Source organism: Lepidochelys kempii, chromosome 1 (assembly GCF_965140265.1).
Source record: "Lepidochelys kempii isolate rLepKem1 chromosome 1, rLepKem1.hap2, whole genome shotgun sequence".
Taxonomy (NCBI): Eukaryota; Metazoa; Chordata; order Testudines; family Cheloniidae; genus Lepidochelys; species Lepidochelys kempii.
This window is the reverse complement of record NC_133256.1, coordinates 94,231,597-94,245,382: the sequence shown is the minus strand read 5'-3', so window position 1 is coordinate 94,245,382 and position 13,786 is coordinate 94,231,597. Positions and strand designations below refer to the sequence as shown.

The window sequence follows — 13,786 nt, the reverse complement described above, 5'->3', positions numbered from 1 at the left end:
GGATTCCAGAGTTCCTGCTTCCGGCCATATTATTTCAAGGATTTCTTTAAATTTTCCAGTTCTCTGAAGATAAGTAAAAGTATAATGTAAGGAGGACAGCAGTAAAACAATAATGCACTGGTTAGGAGATTCACGTCAAAAATAATATTTGTCCATTTAATGAATATCAAGAATAAGAAACAAGAAGTAGTAAGGCAACTGTTTCTATTATCCTGTAGGTGGGTATTGTTCCTTTGCAGCCTGGATTAGAGATGCTACCTTTATTACTGATTCTTAGCTCAAGGTTTACTTTTGGTGCATATCACTTAATGGACAGCAGCTAGTGACAAAGAATTACAAGTAGGTAAATGAGGGCATCTATCATTTGTCTTTGGGGCGGGGACTGTCCTTTTATTCTGTATTTGTAAAGCGCCTAGCACAATGGGTTCATGTATGTCCCTGACTGGAGCTCCTAAGTGCTCTGACAATACAAATAAAATTATAGTAATTTGTCCAGAGTTACAAATGGTTAGCTGTCATTAACATCCAACAGTTAAGACACTGATTCCATGATTAGAGCCTGTTCTGGACCCATACGCATCAGAAGACCTCAATCACATGAGCAGTCCCTTGTGGCTTCAGTGTTCTCACATAAGGAATGTTATTCACCTGCATATGCATTTGCAGAATTGGGCCATTAAGGTTGAAAAGCTGTTTTCATTCTAAGTGACTCTCTTAACATTAAAAAAAAATCCTATTTGGCCCAAAGTTTCTTATTCAGAGTTTCAAGGCAGATTAAATATTATTCAAAAATTTTTAATTGCTCAAAAAAGCATTTTCCCCACCCAATCAATCTGAAGTACTTACATAGCCCCCGTTGCCACACTATGTGAGCGCATCCAATCTTCAGTGTATTTATCCTCAAAATTCCCCTGTGAAGTAGGGAAGTGTTATCATCCTCATTTTACAGAAGGGGAACTGAGACACAAAGTAAGTGACTTGTCCAAGATCACACAGGAAGTCTGGCGCAGAAAAGGGATTTGATTATTAATTATATATTGATTTTATACTAACTTTTTAAAAATCAATTTATTTTGAGCAGTGTGTGTTTAGCAATGCAGGTTCATTAAGTTACAAAATCCACTAACAGGGAGTTGCCGTTTAGCCAAGGATGCCAGGAGATGCACAAATCGCTCTCACACACAAGTTTTGCATAACCAGCACATGACAGAAAGAGAGAGTTATTTTTACTAACACTGCTATTTAGCAAAAAGAAAAGGAGTACTTGTGGCACCTTAGAGACTAACCAATTTATTTGAGCATAAGCTTTCGTGAGCTACAGCTCACTTCATCGGATGCATACTGTGGAAAGTACAGAAGATGTTTTTGGTTAGTCTCTAAGGTGCCACAAGTTCTCCTTTTCTTTTTGCGAATACAGACTAACACGGCTGTTACTCTGAAAACTGCTATTTAGGGTAATCTTTATAGCCCTCTTTCTAACCCTGCAAAATATGCAGCACCAGCTGAAGGGTCATTAAAGAATATAAATAGCATCAAGTATATGGATCCCTAGGTCTCTATGGCTGTAAAAAGAGGCTGGGGGACTACCTTCATAACTCCATGGGATAAATCGATACAGTTGAAGCTTTTTCTTTATTCTGTTTGGGATATTTTTCTTAAATGTCTCACACATTCTGCTCAAGGCTAGCCATGTCCACTAAAGCTGCTGACAACTGTTCTCAGACACTTTTTCATTTCAATACCACCATTTATTGGAACAACACCTTTTCCATGATTTTCATATGGCTGAGGAGACAGCATTTCTTTGATCAGTATCAGATCAATTTAGCTGAAATAAAATTCTTTCTGTAACTTGCCTATAGTTACTCAAAGGATTAGTGAGAAAATGTCACTCAACAGATACTAGTCTGCTCATTAACATTCAGGAAAAAATCCTGTGGTCGGGTTGGTTTCAGCTGCTGATAGAACAATACTTAAAAGAAATTGGCTTGTCTGTGAAACAGCTGCTCAGCAAAGCCACCATGCAAGGGAAATGGTGATATTAAGATGATAATATTACAACTACTCTGGGAGCATAATATATTTTAAACTGCTTTGGTATGCAGTGGGGATCTGAGAATTAGAACTTGATTGCTTGTCGATTACTAGTGATGTGAAGCACCTGATCACTGCATGGATCGGTTCTGTTGAAAACCTTGAACTAAAAGAGTAAAATCATGCCTGCTGAGACTCCAAGTGTTCTTTGAATTTTCTGTCATCCCACCTTTCAAATGTTTAGCAGGTCTATTTCTAATAGAGATATTTTGCTATCTGTTTGCAATACAGTTTGCCCAGAATGATCACTATTCTTATTCTTCCTTGGACAAGATTTTGGGGTCAAGAAGCACTGACTCATCTGTACAAATGTGAAACTTGCAAATAAAACAGTGCAATACAACAGGCCAGTAGAGGCATTGGTATGGAGACTTGGGCAGTAGATATCTATCTCTAGCTATCATGAAGTCTCTTAGCTCACAGAGCTGGCCAAAAAAATTAATGATCTCTCAGGTGGATCTGGGGTAACTGGGATCATGCTTGGCAGCCTTTAATGCTTCCCACCAGACTGGAGACAGAGGGCTGGGATAAGATTACAATGTGGTTCTATACGAGAGTTCAGAGATCCGAACACACAAAACACATTGCAGGATTAGCACCCATTTTATGAATATCATATGATATTTTTATACTATACACACAAAACCACACAGTACAAGAACATTAAGTTTGCAACTTCCAGCACTCAAAAGTTAGTAAATGCCAGTATTAAGGTTGCTCATTAAGTGAGGTTCATCTATTCTGTGCACTAACTGAATCAGAGGTCCTGAGGAAAAAAATAGTATATGATTATGTGATTAAAGATGGTAAAATAATGGTAAGTGGGTTAAGTTAAGGTTGCCCAGGCATCCTTAATTCTGGGATTTCCTAATTTTTGAGTACTTGACTTTGACACCTTAATAATGTTTATTTTAATTTAGGGTGGGTCACTTGTGTGTATAATTTCCTAGGTTTTTGAAAAGTTTAACTGAAAAATCAGAAAGTCCATCATGTGGTATCATATTGTCCCTCACATTGGTCATCAGCAATGCTGGAAACTTTAGATTCAGCACACAGACCTCTGCTGCTTTCCCTAAGAGTATGTGATAGCAGTAATAGGTTGTCATCCTGTATGTGACCAACAAGGGGGAGGGGGTGTGACACTTTGCCAGTGAGTTTCACAGGTATTTGCTGACAGCTGAGGAATAGTGAGACTCAGGACTTATCTATACAAAGAGTTACTGAGTGGCAAGCTAGTGCACCATAGATTTATACCCCAGCATGCCACACACTACCTGGCCATGGACCTTTCTTACCTCATGATAAGAGTTCCATAGTCTATTAGAGAACTTTTTGTGCATGGGCGCATGGGTCCATGTGGTAGAGCTGGAAGGGACCTTGGTCATTGAGTCCAATCCCCTGCCTTCACAGCAGGACTTATTTTTGCCTCAGATCCCTAACTTGCCCCCTCAAGGATTGAACTCACAACCCTGGGTTTAACAGGCCACTGCTCAAACCACTGAGCTATCCCTCCCCACAATTTTTACAGGGACACAAAGGCAGGCTCCCTGCTAAGTTTCAAGTCCCTGCTCCAAAGCATGGGGGCACTAAAACTATGCAAAATGAAGGTCACTAGAATATTTTAAATGGGCAAAACACTGCATTTGCCCCAGGCTCATTCTTGAAAAGGGCTGAACCATTTTGGCTGTAATTTTCCCCAGAATAATTAACCCTGAACCGGACACCTAGCATGGAAAATTTCAGCCCAATTGGCTAAAGTTTGTCAACATTATAAGAAACTAAAAACAAGGTCCTCTAATGGGAAGTGTCAGGCAATCTTTATAATAGGTGGGCCTACCACCTCCATCTATAACTGAAAACTAGTATTCACGTAAAGTGTTTGAAGTGGTATTTTTGAGACTGATAAAATGAGCTGGAACATAATGCAAAGTGAAGGTTTTGCATATTACCCTTACGTTCTTCCACTCCTTTCCTAAAACAAGGCTAAGATCAGCCTTGACTTCACTGCTCAAGTTATTTATCAGGTTTTTCTAAAAACCTCTTCCATTATATTTAATGACTTTTTGTATGTGTTTTATTTTACTGGTGCCAAAATTTTCAACATATGCACAAACACACATGTATTTTTGATTGCCGATACGTGCGTCTCTTGATGCACACGAGTACGGGACAGCAACTTCCATTAAACACCCACAATTTGTTTTATTTATTTTTATTATGTTTCAGGTTGTAGTGCTTACAAGCATGGACCATGACCCCACCACATTAGGCCCTGTACAAACAAAGAACAAGAGAGATGGTCCAAGCCTCAAAGAGCTTACGGTCCAACTAGTCTAAAAATCTAATTGTTCTTTCAGCATAAAGAATGCCCTATCATTTTAAACTGCTTCAATGCCCAGACAGACTACAGGTAGTCCTCTAGTGAAGATGAAGGCTACTTGATGGGTATGTTATTCCATGGGAATATCTGCAGTGCCAAGGAGGACTCAACATTTCTTGCATATAAAAAGAATACCTCAAGAACAATTACAGAATCTGATTAAAGGACTATGAAATGAAGCTCAGTTGTTCAGTGACAACACTTGAACTTCAAATGACAAGCACTCTCTTAAAAAAAATAATAAAATGTACAGATTCCAAGGTCAGAAGAGACCATTACAATCTAGTCTGACCTCCTGCATAAAACAGGCCAAAAAACCTCATCTAGTAATATCTGCATCAAGTCCATAATTTCTGTTTGAGCTACAGCATCTTTAAGAAAGATATCCAGTCTCGATTTAAAGATTTCAAGTGATGGAGAATCCACCAAAGCCTTATTTATTCAGTGTAGTAATATAAAAAAGCATCAAATTATAAAGAGTACAGAAAAGGAATCAGCTGAAACCTATGACAAACTATTGACAATCTGCAAGCATTTTTAGTAACGCACATAACTCACCAAATTCTATTGACTATACTGGTTTCCATGCACAAATGGAAGAAATCCCTGCAGCTGCTGTTGAGGGTTTTAAATTGTTACTTCTATTTAAAAAATCATCGTTGAATATTGCACGTGCTCCAAGACTATTTTTAAAATACAAAAATGAAGCTTTTAAATTTTCACAAACTCAAACAGAATCCTGAAGGTGCACTCTACACAGTCAGCTCCAAATCACATGCAACAGATTACACAATTAAAAGATTATATAATAAATTCATACCGCACCATCATTCTGTTACCTGAATGCACATTCCCAGCATTCCCTCCAAGAATCATTTTCCACACTGTAAATTATAGCAGCATAGGGGCTGGGAGAAGGGGATAGGGAATCCACAACCACCTTCTCCCATCAGCGGAAGGAAGTGGGAAATATATGCCTCCCCAAAACTTTCCACTATGCTCCTCTTCACCCCCCATCATCACTAGCTTTTCCTGACCAAGGTTGCTTGTCTTCCTTGTCATGTGACAGTGGGAAACTATCACAAAAAGTCACATTCTTCTCACAGTGAAGCAAAATTTTAATGGAATAAGGAAAACGGTATTATCCTAAAAGCTACAATCTCTCCCAGCACTTCACTGTACAACTTCAATGTGGAACCTTCCCCTGTCCCCCGTCTGGCTTCCTAATTGAAAATTAAAATCTAATAAAATAAAATAATAATAACAACAACAACACACATCCTCACTCTTTGTACATAGAATTGCTGATACTGGCTTCCAATTCCCCACACAGCATCAGCATTCAACCTGCTAACCCCATGAAGTTACACAAATTAGCCTTCATTGTCCCCAGCAAAACTTCCAATCCCAGTCTAACACATTTCTATTTTCTTCCATCCTGTCCCAAGAACAACAGATATGCACAGATCCGTGCCATGTTCAGCAGGATTGACCAACCCGCCTCAAAACTTACATTCCAGTAGAAGTTCTACATGGGGAAAGAAACATTCGGAGAAAACTCTGCTTCTCCTTTGCCATGCGGGTTATGCTCCTCTGTGCATGTGCCACACACATTTCTTAGAGAGAGGTGTCTTGCCCACTTATGAATATTATGAAATACATAGAAGGAAACAGTCAAAATGTATCTAGACCTCAGATGAATGTGTATACGGACACAGTTGTGATTGAACATATTAAACTTGTTATTTTGGCACTTACTACTTTGTGATTTATAATGAGAAAGATTTATTTAATAAATAGTGCCCATGGGAGAATAAGGACAGGGGAGGAAAAAAAAACATTTTACATTCATTTCTAAAGAAAACTACTGTGGGTAAATTGTCAGAGCAAGTCTCTGATCCCTTTCCCAGATCTTCCTAAACTGGAGAAAGGAGAGATCATAGTACTGAATGGAAAGAAAAATAACCAAAAATCTGTCTGTCAATTTTTGTAGAAATAGATTTCAATACTTCCTGAGTGGTTTGTAGTGAAATTCCTCCCATGTGTGTGCAAGCCGTGGGTGCTCAGAGGGACACTGTACTTCACAGGGAAAGTGTTGGAACTCAGAAGAAAGAGTAAGCCAGCCTATAGACTACAAAAAAAAGCTTTACCCTAACAAAAATCATGGTTAGGGTAAAGGTCCATAGTTCATCTTGCAACAGTGAATGTAATTGCAAGCCTAAAAATTGCATTTGAAATTAGGAGAGGAAAAATTATGTATCTTATGGCGATCTCTCTCCCTCTCTTAAAAAAAATAGCCAAGTTTGCAGACACTCAACTGCCTGATTCTTTATGTTACTGTAATTAAAGGCAATAGTCACAGAGCTGATAAAGGGCATAAGCTATAAAGTTAACCCTTATCTTAGCTAAGATGATAACTGCAACAGTGGTATCAAATTGTAAAGGAAAAAAAATCAGAATATATTCTGGATAATGGACTCGTGTACAATTCCGGAAGTCAACTTGAAGGCTTGAAGGCTCATTTTCTCAACCTCCAAAGAATAAGCAAATTATACCCCAACCTACCATCAAACTTCTTGTGCCTGGACACAAAGGTGGTGCGCACAAAGTGACTTGTTTCCTCCACCAAGTTTTCAAACTCCAGTTTGCTCTGTTGGCTCAACTTGTCCTCCATTTCTGTGGTGCAGCATGTATACTCCTGAGGACAGATTCTCAAATGTTCCCCTGCAATAGTAAGAGAAAGCATATTGTGGACTCACCAAAAATGAGCAACAGGTTCTGATTACCTTAATGTACACAGTGCTCCTGAAATGCACACCTTTTTATTGAGGGTGCATGAACAAATATACTGATCAAATATAGAAACAATCATCTCTCTGCAAGATCATTTCCCTGACAATCCAGTCCTAATGTGGGAACACTTTGCATCTGACCTACAATTTAGCCTCATTCTTGGATTCCTTACCAAATAGGGACTTTTGTCTTTGCAATGCCATTTTGATAAGCTTTGCAATTCAAATGAGACTCTCTCAAGGTTAAACTGATTCTTAATTGAAGAATCCCTTTATGTAAATCTCGAGGACAGTTGCTTGCATTTGATTTGTCCTGAGAAATACCTGGCGACAAGGCCAGTAATAAAGCTTTCAGAGCTTTTTCTCTACCAAATTTCAGATATGAGAATTACAAATTTTGGCAGCTTTGCCATACTCTGTTAGACACAAAGGGTTGGCCTGGGCAGAAAAGGGAAGAAAGAGGATGTTTCCCTGACGTGTCTTTCTGCCTGTTGGACTGCCTTAGTGCAGCAACACTTTCTTTCCACTTTCTCCCTTCTGCTCAAGCAAGTGTATTTTAATAGCAATGTTTGGGTTCCACACATTTTCTTGGATGACATTTCTTGTCAGACACAGCAAATGCTCCACTTGAAGCAAGAACGCGATGAAGGGTTTAATTAATGCTTATGCTATATGGAAATGCAACGTAAAAGGTAATGAAAGCCTCTTATTTACTTCAATAGATGTCTCTCTTTATGCAGTGACAATATTGCCTTCTTCAGTGCAATTTCCAAGTGGAAGCCAATTCTGTAGCTCATGAAATTAAAATGGTCTGTTATTACATGAAATGTGAATTTCCAATTGATGTTGTACTCTGGATGTCAGAAATGTTTAGCCTGGGCTGTATGAAAGGAGGGAAATCCACCTCCCTGCTGAGAAGTAAGAAAAATGATAGGCCTCTTCTTGTAAAGCAATGAAAACATTTAGCTTTTCATATACTATATCCTGAGTAAATTCCTCTGCAAACCTTTATATGATGCAAATAAGATGATGGACAAAGCTCAAGGACTAAATACATACTGGGGACCTAATTATTTACACCAAGGCCACTTTGCACCACTTTGGAGTGTAAAGAGGACCTAAAGTTTGTGAGTTTGTGAGCATGAGTGAGAACCAGGCCCTGGGTTGCTCTCAGAAGAGAGATATAATTTAGTTATCACACCATTAAAACAATTCTGGTATTAAAAATAAGTACACATGCTTAGAACAAACATTGTGTTGCACATGAATCTGCCCTTACTTTATTCCATTTTTTAAAAGCCTTTTGTTTTGAAGTGCAAACATTCCCAATAAGCCTCAAAGATTTAATTTGTTTCTCTGAGTTTTCACAGAGGAAGTTTCTTTTAGAAATCTGAAAACTTTACAAAAAATGTAGACATGAGACATCTTGAAGGAGGGTTATTTCATCATCACTCTGACTACCTATTTGTACTGCAGTCATAACAAGGAGGCCCCTAATCATGGACCAGGACCCCATTATGCGAGGCACTATACACAGTGGTGAGCTGGAGCCGGTTCACACCAGTTTGCTAGAACCGGGACAACTGGTTCTAAAAGGGCTTCTAAATTTAACAACTGGACAAAAGTGGTGCCTTAGGCGCCAACTCCGTGGGTGCTCCAGCCCTGGAGCACCCATGGGGAAAATCTGATGGCACCCACTAGCAGCTCTCTGCCCCGCCCCAGCTCACCTCCACTCCACCTCTGCCTCCTCCCCTGAACGCGCCACCCTGCTCTGCTTCTCCGCCCCCCAACCCCCGCCCCCGGCTTCCCACAAATCAGCTGTTCGTGTGGGAAGCCGGGGGGCTGAGAAGCAAGCAGCGGCTTCGCGCTCAGGCCCAGGGAGGCAGAGGCGGAGCAGAGGGGAGCTGGGATGGGCGGGGGAGCAAGAGGAGGGCTGCCCGCGCCACAGCAGGTAACCCGGGGTGGACGCGCAGGGGAACCGCTCCCTGCCCCAGCTCACCTCCGCCTCCCTGGGCCTGAGTGCGAAGCCGCCGCTTGCTTCTCAACCCTTCCCAGCTTCCCACACAAACAGCTGATTCGCAGGAAGCCAGGGGAAGGGGTGGAGAAGCAGAGCGGGGCAATGCATTCAGGGGAGGAGGCGGAGCAGAGGTGAGGTGAGCTGGGGCCAGGTGGGGAGTTGCCGGTGGGTGCTCTGCACCCACCAAATTTTCCCCGTGGGTGCTCCAGCCCCAGAGCACCCACGGAGTCAGCGCCTAAGGTGCCACTTTTGATGTGATCTGTGGGGGGAGAGGCCGCTACCCCTGCTCCCACCCAGCTACGCTCCCCCGCCCCTGGGAGCCAGAGGCACCTGCTGGATGCTTCCTGGGAGCTGCCCCAGGTAAGCACCGCTGGGACTCCCCACCTCGCCCCCCGGCAGGTCCCTCTGGCTCTTAGGGGCAGGGTGGGCACCCACTACGGTGGCCCACGAGACCCTCCTGCCCAGTTCTGGGGGCAGTCAGGGGACAGGGGTGGATGGGGCAGAGGTCCGGGGGGGGGGCATAAAGGAACACAGGGGGTTGGATGGGGCAGGAGTCCCCGGGGGAAGGAGGTGGGCCACAACCCCCTCGTGGGATGAGGAGGGAACCGGTTGTTAAGATTTTGGCAGCTCATCACTGACTATACAAACAAAAAAAAAGAGTGGTGGGCATTAGTGATGATCTCACTGCCTATCAGAGGTCAGAAACAGAAAGAAGAATGAAAATTAGATGACTTTGAAAAATCTGTCATTACAAGCAGATTTGCCCATCTGAAGTGCTTATGTAACATTAAGAAAACGTTGCTAGACATCCCCTTTCCAAATGTCAGAAAATCCTCATGCAAAAAGACTCAATAGCCTTCTGGTTTGCAACTGAAAACCCTGGAGAAACATGTACTTTCCTCTTTCCAGCTTTGGGGATAGTTTATGCTTGCTTTACATCACAACTACTTCTTTTTGTCTCTCTTTTTTCCCATGTTCTCATGAACTTCAGCGTTTATTCAGTTCCTCTCTTTTCTCCCCATGTCTGTTTTTTGTTGGCCTTATCTTATATCAGACCTGTTTGTTGTCGTTTCTATTGAATATCAGCTAATAATCAGGGTTCAGTGCTTAACTATGAATAGCCACAGTTCTAGATATTATCATTATTTCATTCAAAATATCAAAGTACAACAAAGCCTAAAGAACTCAGTATTTCAGATATTTTGCATCATCATTAATTTCCTCTATCCCATTTATTTGCAGGCCTACTTTCTCTTTATTACTGCATCGATCACCAATTTGTTTTAAAAGCCCATCTCATCTCCTTGACTGCCAGGAACTCATTCTGTTTTTGTGTCCATCCCTCCCCCCGCTTTTCTGTCTCTCACTCTCTCTCTCTCCCCCAGCCCAATTTTTATTTTTTCCCCTTAACAGACACTGTGTTCTCATTTGTTTAATTACTTATATCTTTACCCAATAATTTCAACCACTACTTTCTTAATGGTTGAAATGTGGATCTCCTTGGTATCATCAAAACTCTAGATATCTAATATCACTCATCCACTTCCTCTCCCCATATTGTACCCATCTAAATGGACATTCCAGTTATGAGAATCTTCCCATCAGGTTTCAATTATGACCACTAAATTAGAACAAGTATTAGTAACACTTCTAGCTCACCTGTCTTTTTCCACATCCTTCTCGCATCTTAGTGCAGACCTAAAAATGGTCTCTCCCTATTCTTCATATTCTGTTTCGAAACATTTTTTTCTCATTTTATTTCCCATATTGAAAGTACATGCCAGATTATAGTTAAGCAAAAGTTCCCAAGCCCATACTTTCTACCTCAAATTCTCCTGATTCAAAGCTCACTGAAGTCATTGGAAGAGTCTTACCGACTTCAAATGAACAGAAGCAGCCCTTAAATCTTATATATAAAACACTGCTGGAGACACTCAGGCCAAGATGTTCAAAACAGACTGTCTGTCTGTTAGGCAACTGAATCTGTATTTAGGCACTCAATTAAGTGGCCTGATTTTCAAAACTGCTGAGCACACAGCAGCTCCCTGCTTACGTCAGTGTGAGTTGCTGGATGCTCACAAATTTTGAAAATTGGCCATTTAATTGGATGCTTAATATGAACTCAGGAGCCTAACTTCAGGCACCCAAGTTAAATTATTGAAAAACACATAAATTATGTAGATTTCAAAATCCCCTTCTCAAAAGTGCCTAAGTCACATGGACCCTGCTTTGAAAACAGACAAAGTACTCCTTCGTCACCTATGCGCTATTGAAAATTTTACCCTTTGTCTATTGTAAGCCTTTAATACACATCTGGTGGCTCTTAAATTTCACAATATTAGCAGAATCATCCCACTAACTGTCTTTTATCAGAGTCGTCTCTACAGAAGACGGCCATTTTGGTTTAATTTCAAGTAGGCTCCATCTCATCTAAGAATGTTCTTTGAACATGTGCTTTTTCCCCTAAAATCTGCTTTCCTCCATGATACCAAAGGTAACTATCTATTGATAGTAACGCCTATTCTATAACACTGATTTTTAAAAAAATTCACGCAAAATATTAAAGGTAACTAAAACATTTAGCATTTAGTCCCTGAAATCATTGTGCTCCTGGGTGGATAACTCGACATCAAGCTGCATTATGTGCTAAGAGGCTGCACCATTATTACATATTGCACACACTAAAACGACAGCAAAAGAACATGATTAAGGTGGCAAAATCAAGTACTCGAGAGTTAGGAAATGCCAGAATTAAGGCCTCCTTGTGTGTGTGCATTTTGACACAGTCTTTAATTACATGGTTATGTCCTATTTTTTCCAAAGGACCCCTGCCTCATTCAGTGCACAGGATGGACAGTGCTCAGTTAATGAGGAACTGCCAGTCTCAATGCCCAGCCAAGCCCAGTTCCAACCCCTTACTCAACCTATCCCAGCCTTCCTGCCCAACCAGTCCATGCCTCCCCACCTCTGCTCCCAGTTTCCTTGTCCAACCATTCCCAGGCTTCCCTCTCCAACTCACAGTCAGTTTCTCCCCCTCTCACCAGATCCCTTTCCTGATCCACTCCTTTTCCTCTTCCTTGATCCAGCTGTGTCCCTTTGTATTTTAATAGATGGCTTCCCCCTCCATACTGTCCAGGGCCCAGCTGGGGTGTGTGTGTGTGTGATTAACAGCAAAGGAGAGACAGACTCCCCACTCTCAGTTCCAGTGCTCAGACACACTCCAGAGCAGCTGGGAGCAACCATTACAGACAAGGAAAATTTTTCTAGCCCACATAGTCCTAGACCGGAGCATGATCAGTGTGTCAGGATGGTGCATGTCCAGTCCGGTCACACCTAGAAGCTGTGAGGGGCGGGAGCATGCTCACTGAAGATAGTATCTTTGCAGATTTTAGCTGTTAAGCTCTAGCAATCCTCTAAGCCTGGGCAAACTGCAATTTTTCAAATGCTTATAATTTACCCAAATTTGGTAACTTTTCATAGACATGTCAAAAAGCACAACTGTGAGACAAAGGGCACCCCCTACCAAATTTCAAGTCCCTGCCCCAAAACATGAGGGAGCCAGAACATTTAAAATAACAGGTCCCACATTTTTTAAATACAGGCAAAGCAATGTATTTTCCCCTAATCTTATTCTCAGAAATGGCTGAACTGCTTTGGCTGAAATTTAAAAAAAAAAAAAAACAGACTAAGTCAGCCTTAAATCCCCGTCCCCCCACAACACACACACACACAAACACACACAGAGAGTCAGCATGGAAAATTTCAACACAAATGGTGCAAGTCTGGCAAAATTATAAACAACTGAAAATAGGGTCTTATAATAGGAAGTGTCAGGCAACCTAAGTAATAGTTGGCGCTCCCAGTCCTGTCTATAATTATTTAATCATTTATCTTTATTTTCCTTCTTTAACTTTTCTGCTTGCCATAGTTGATAGTACTAAGTTTTGGCAGAACCTCCAGTTCACTCACTTTAAGGAAAACAGACTATGTCACAATTCTGCGTCTTTTGCATTTTCTTCTAAATTTTTTGTTATTATTCTTCAAGAAAGAGTTTTTGCTGATTCTATGCAAGCTTTCCCCATCAGTGATATCAAGCCTGTCCAGATTGGAAGTAATTCTAGAGACTATTTTTATTGTGCTTCCCTTATTTCCTGGTACAGGCTCATTTTCCATTTCAGTTTTGTTATGCTGTGTCCCAGGACCCTAACGAAAGGGGTTTAAATGACTGATCTGGGTATTTACACATCTTAAGTATTTTACAGGCTACTACTGTGCTCACAACTGATGCACCACCTCTTGCCCTATGAAACTCCATATGTTCCACATTCTCAAAGATTATATGGCATAAGTGGCACTGGGCATGAGTGGCTAGTTTTTCCTTGTTGAAAATGGTGTCTCCATAGATAAGCTCGACTGCATGTAATTATGCTGCACCAGCACTATGCTGGAATCAAACAAGTATTAATTCAGCAGTTCCTAGTGACCTACTACAACTCATCTAAC

At 41.1% G+C, this 13,786-nt stretch overlaps 1 protein-coding gene across 2 annotated transcripts in view; it reads right to left on the bottom strand.

Moving 5' to 3' along the window:
- Positions 1–13,786, bottom strand: part of GPC6 (glypican 6) — a 1,118,215-nt gene that overhangs the window by 780,206 nt on the left and 324,223 nt on the right. For both annotated transcript variants that reach the window (XM_073347752.1, XM_073347761.1), the window contains exon 2: positions 7,040–7,198. In XM_073347752.1, the coding sequence (XP_073203853.1) occupies positions 7,040–7,198 (159 nt within the window). The remainder of the gene's footprint in view (positions 1–7,039; positions 7,199–13,786) is intronic.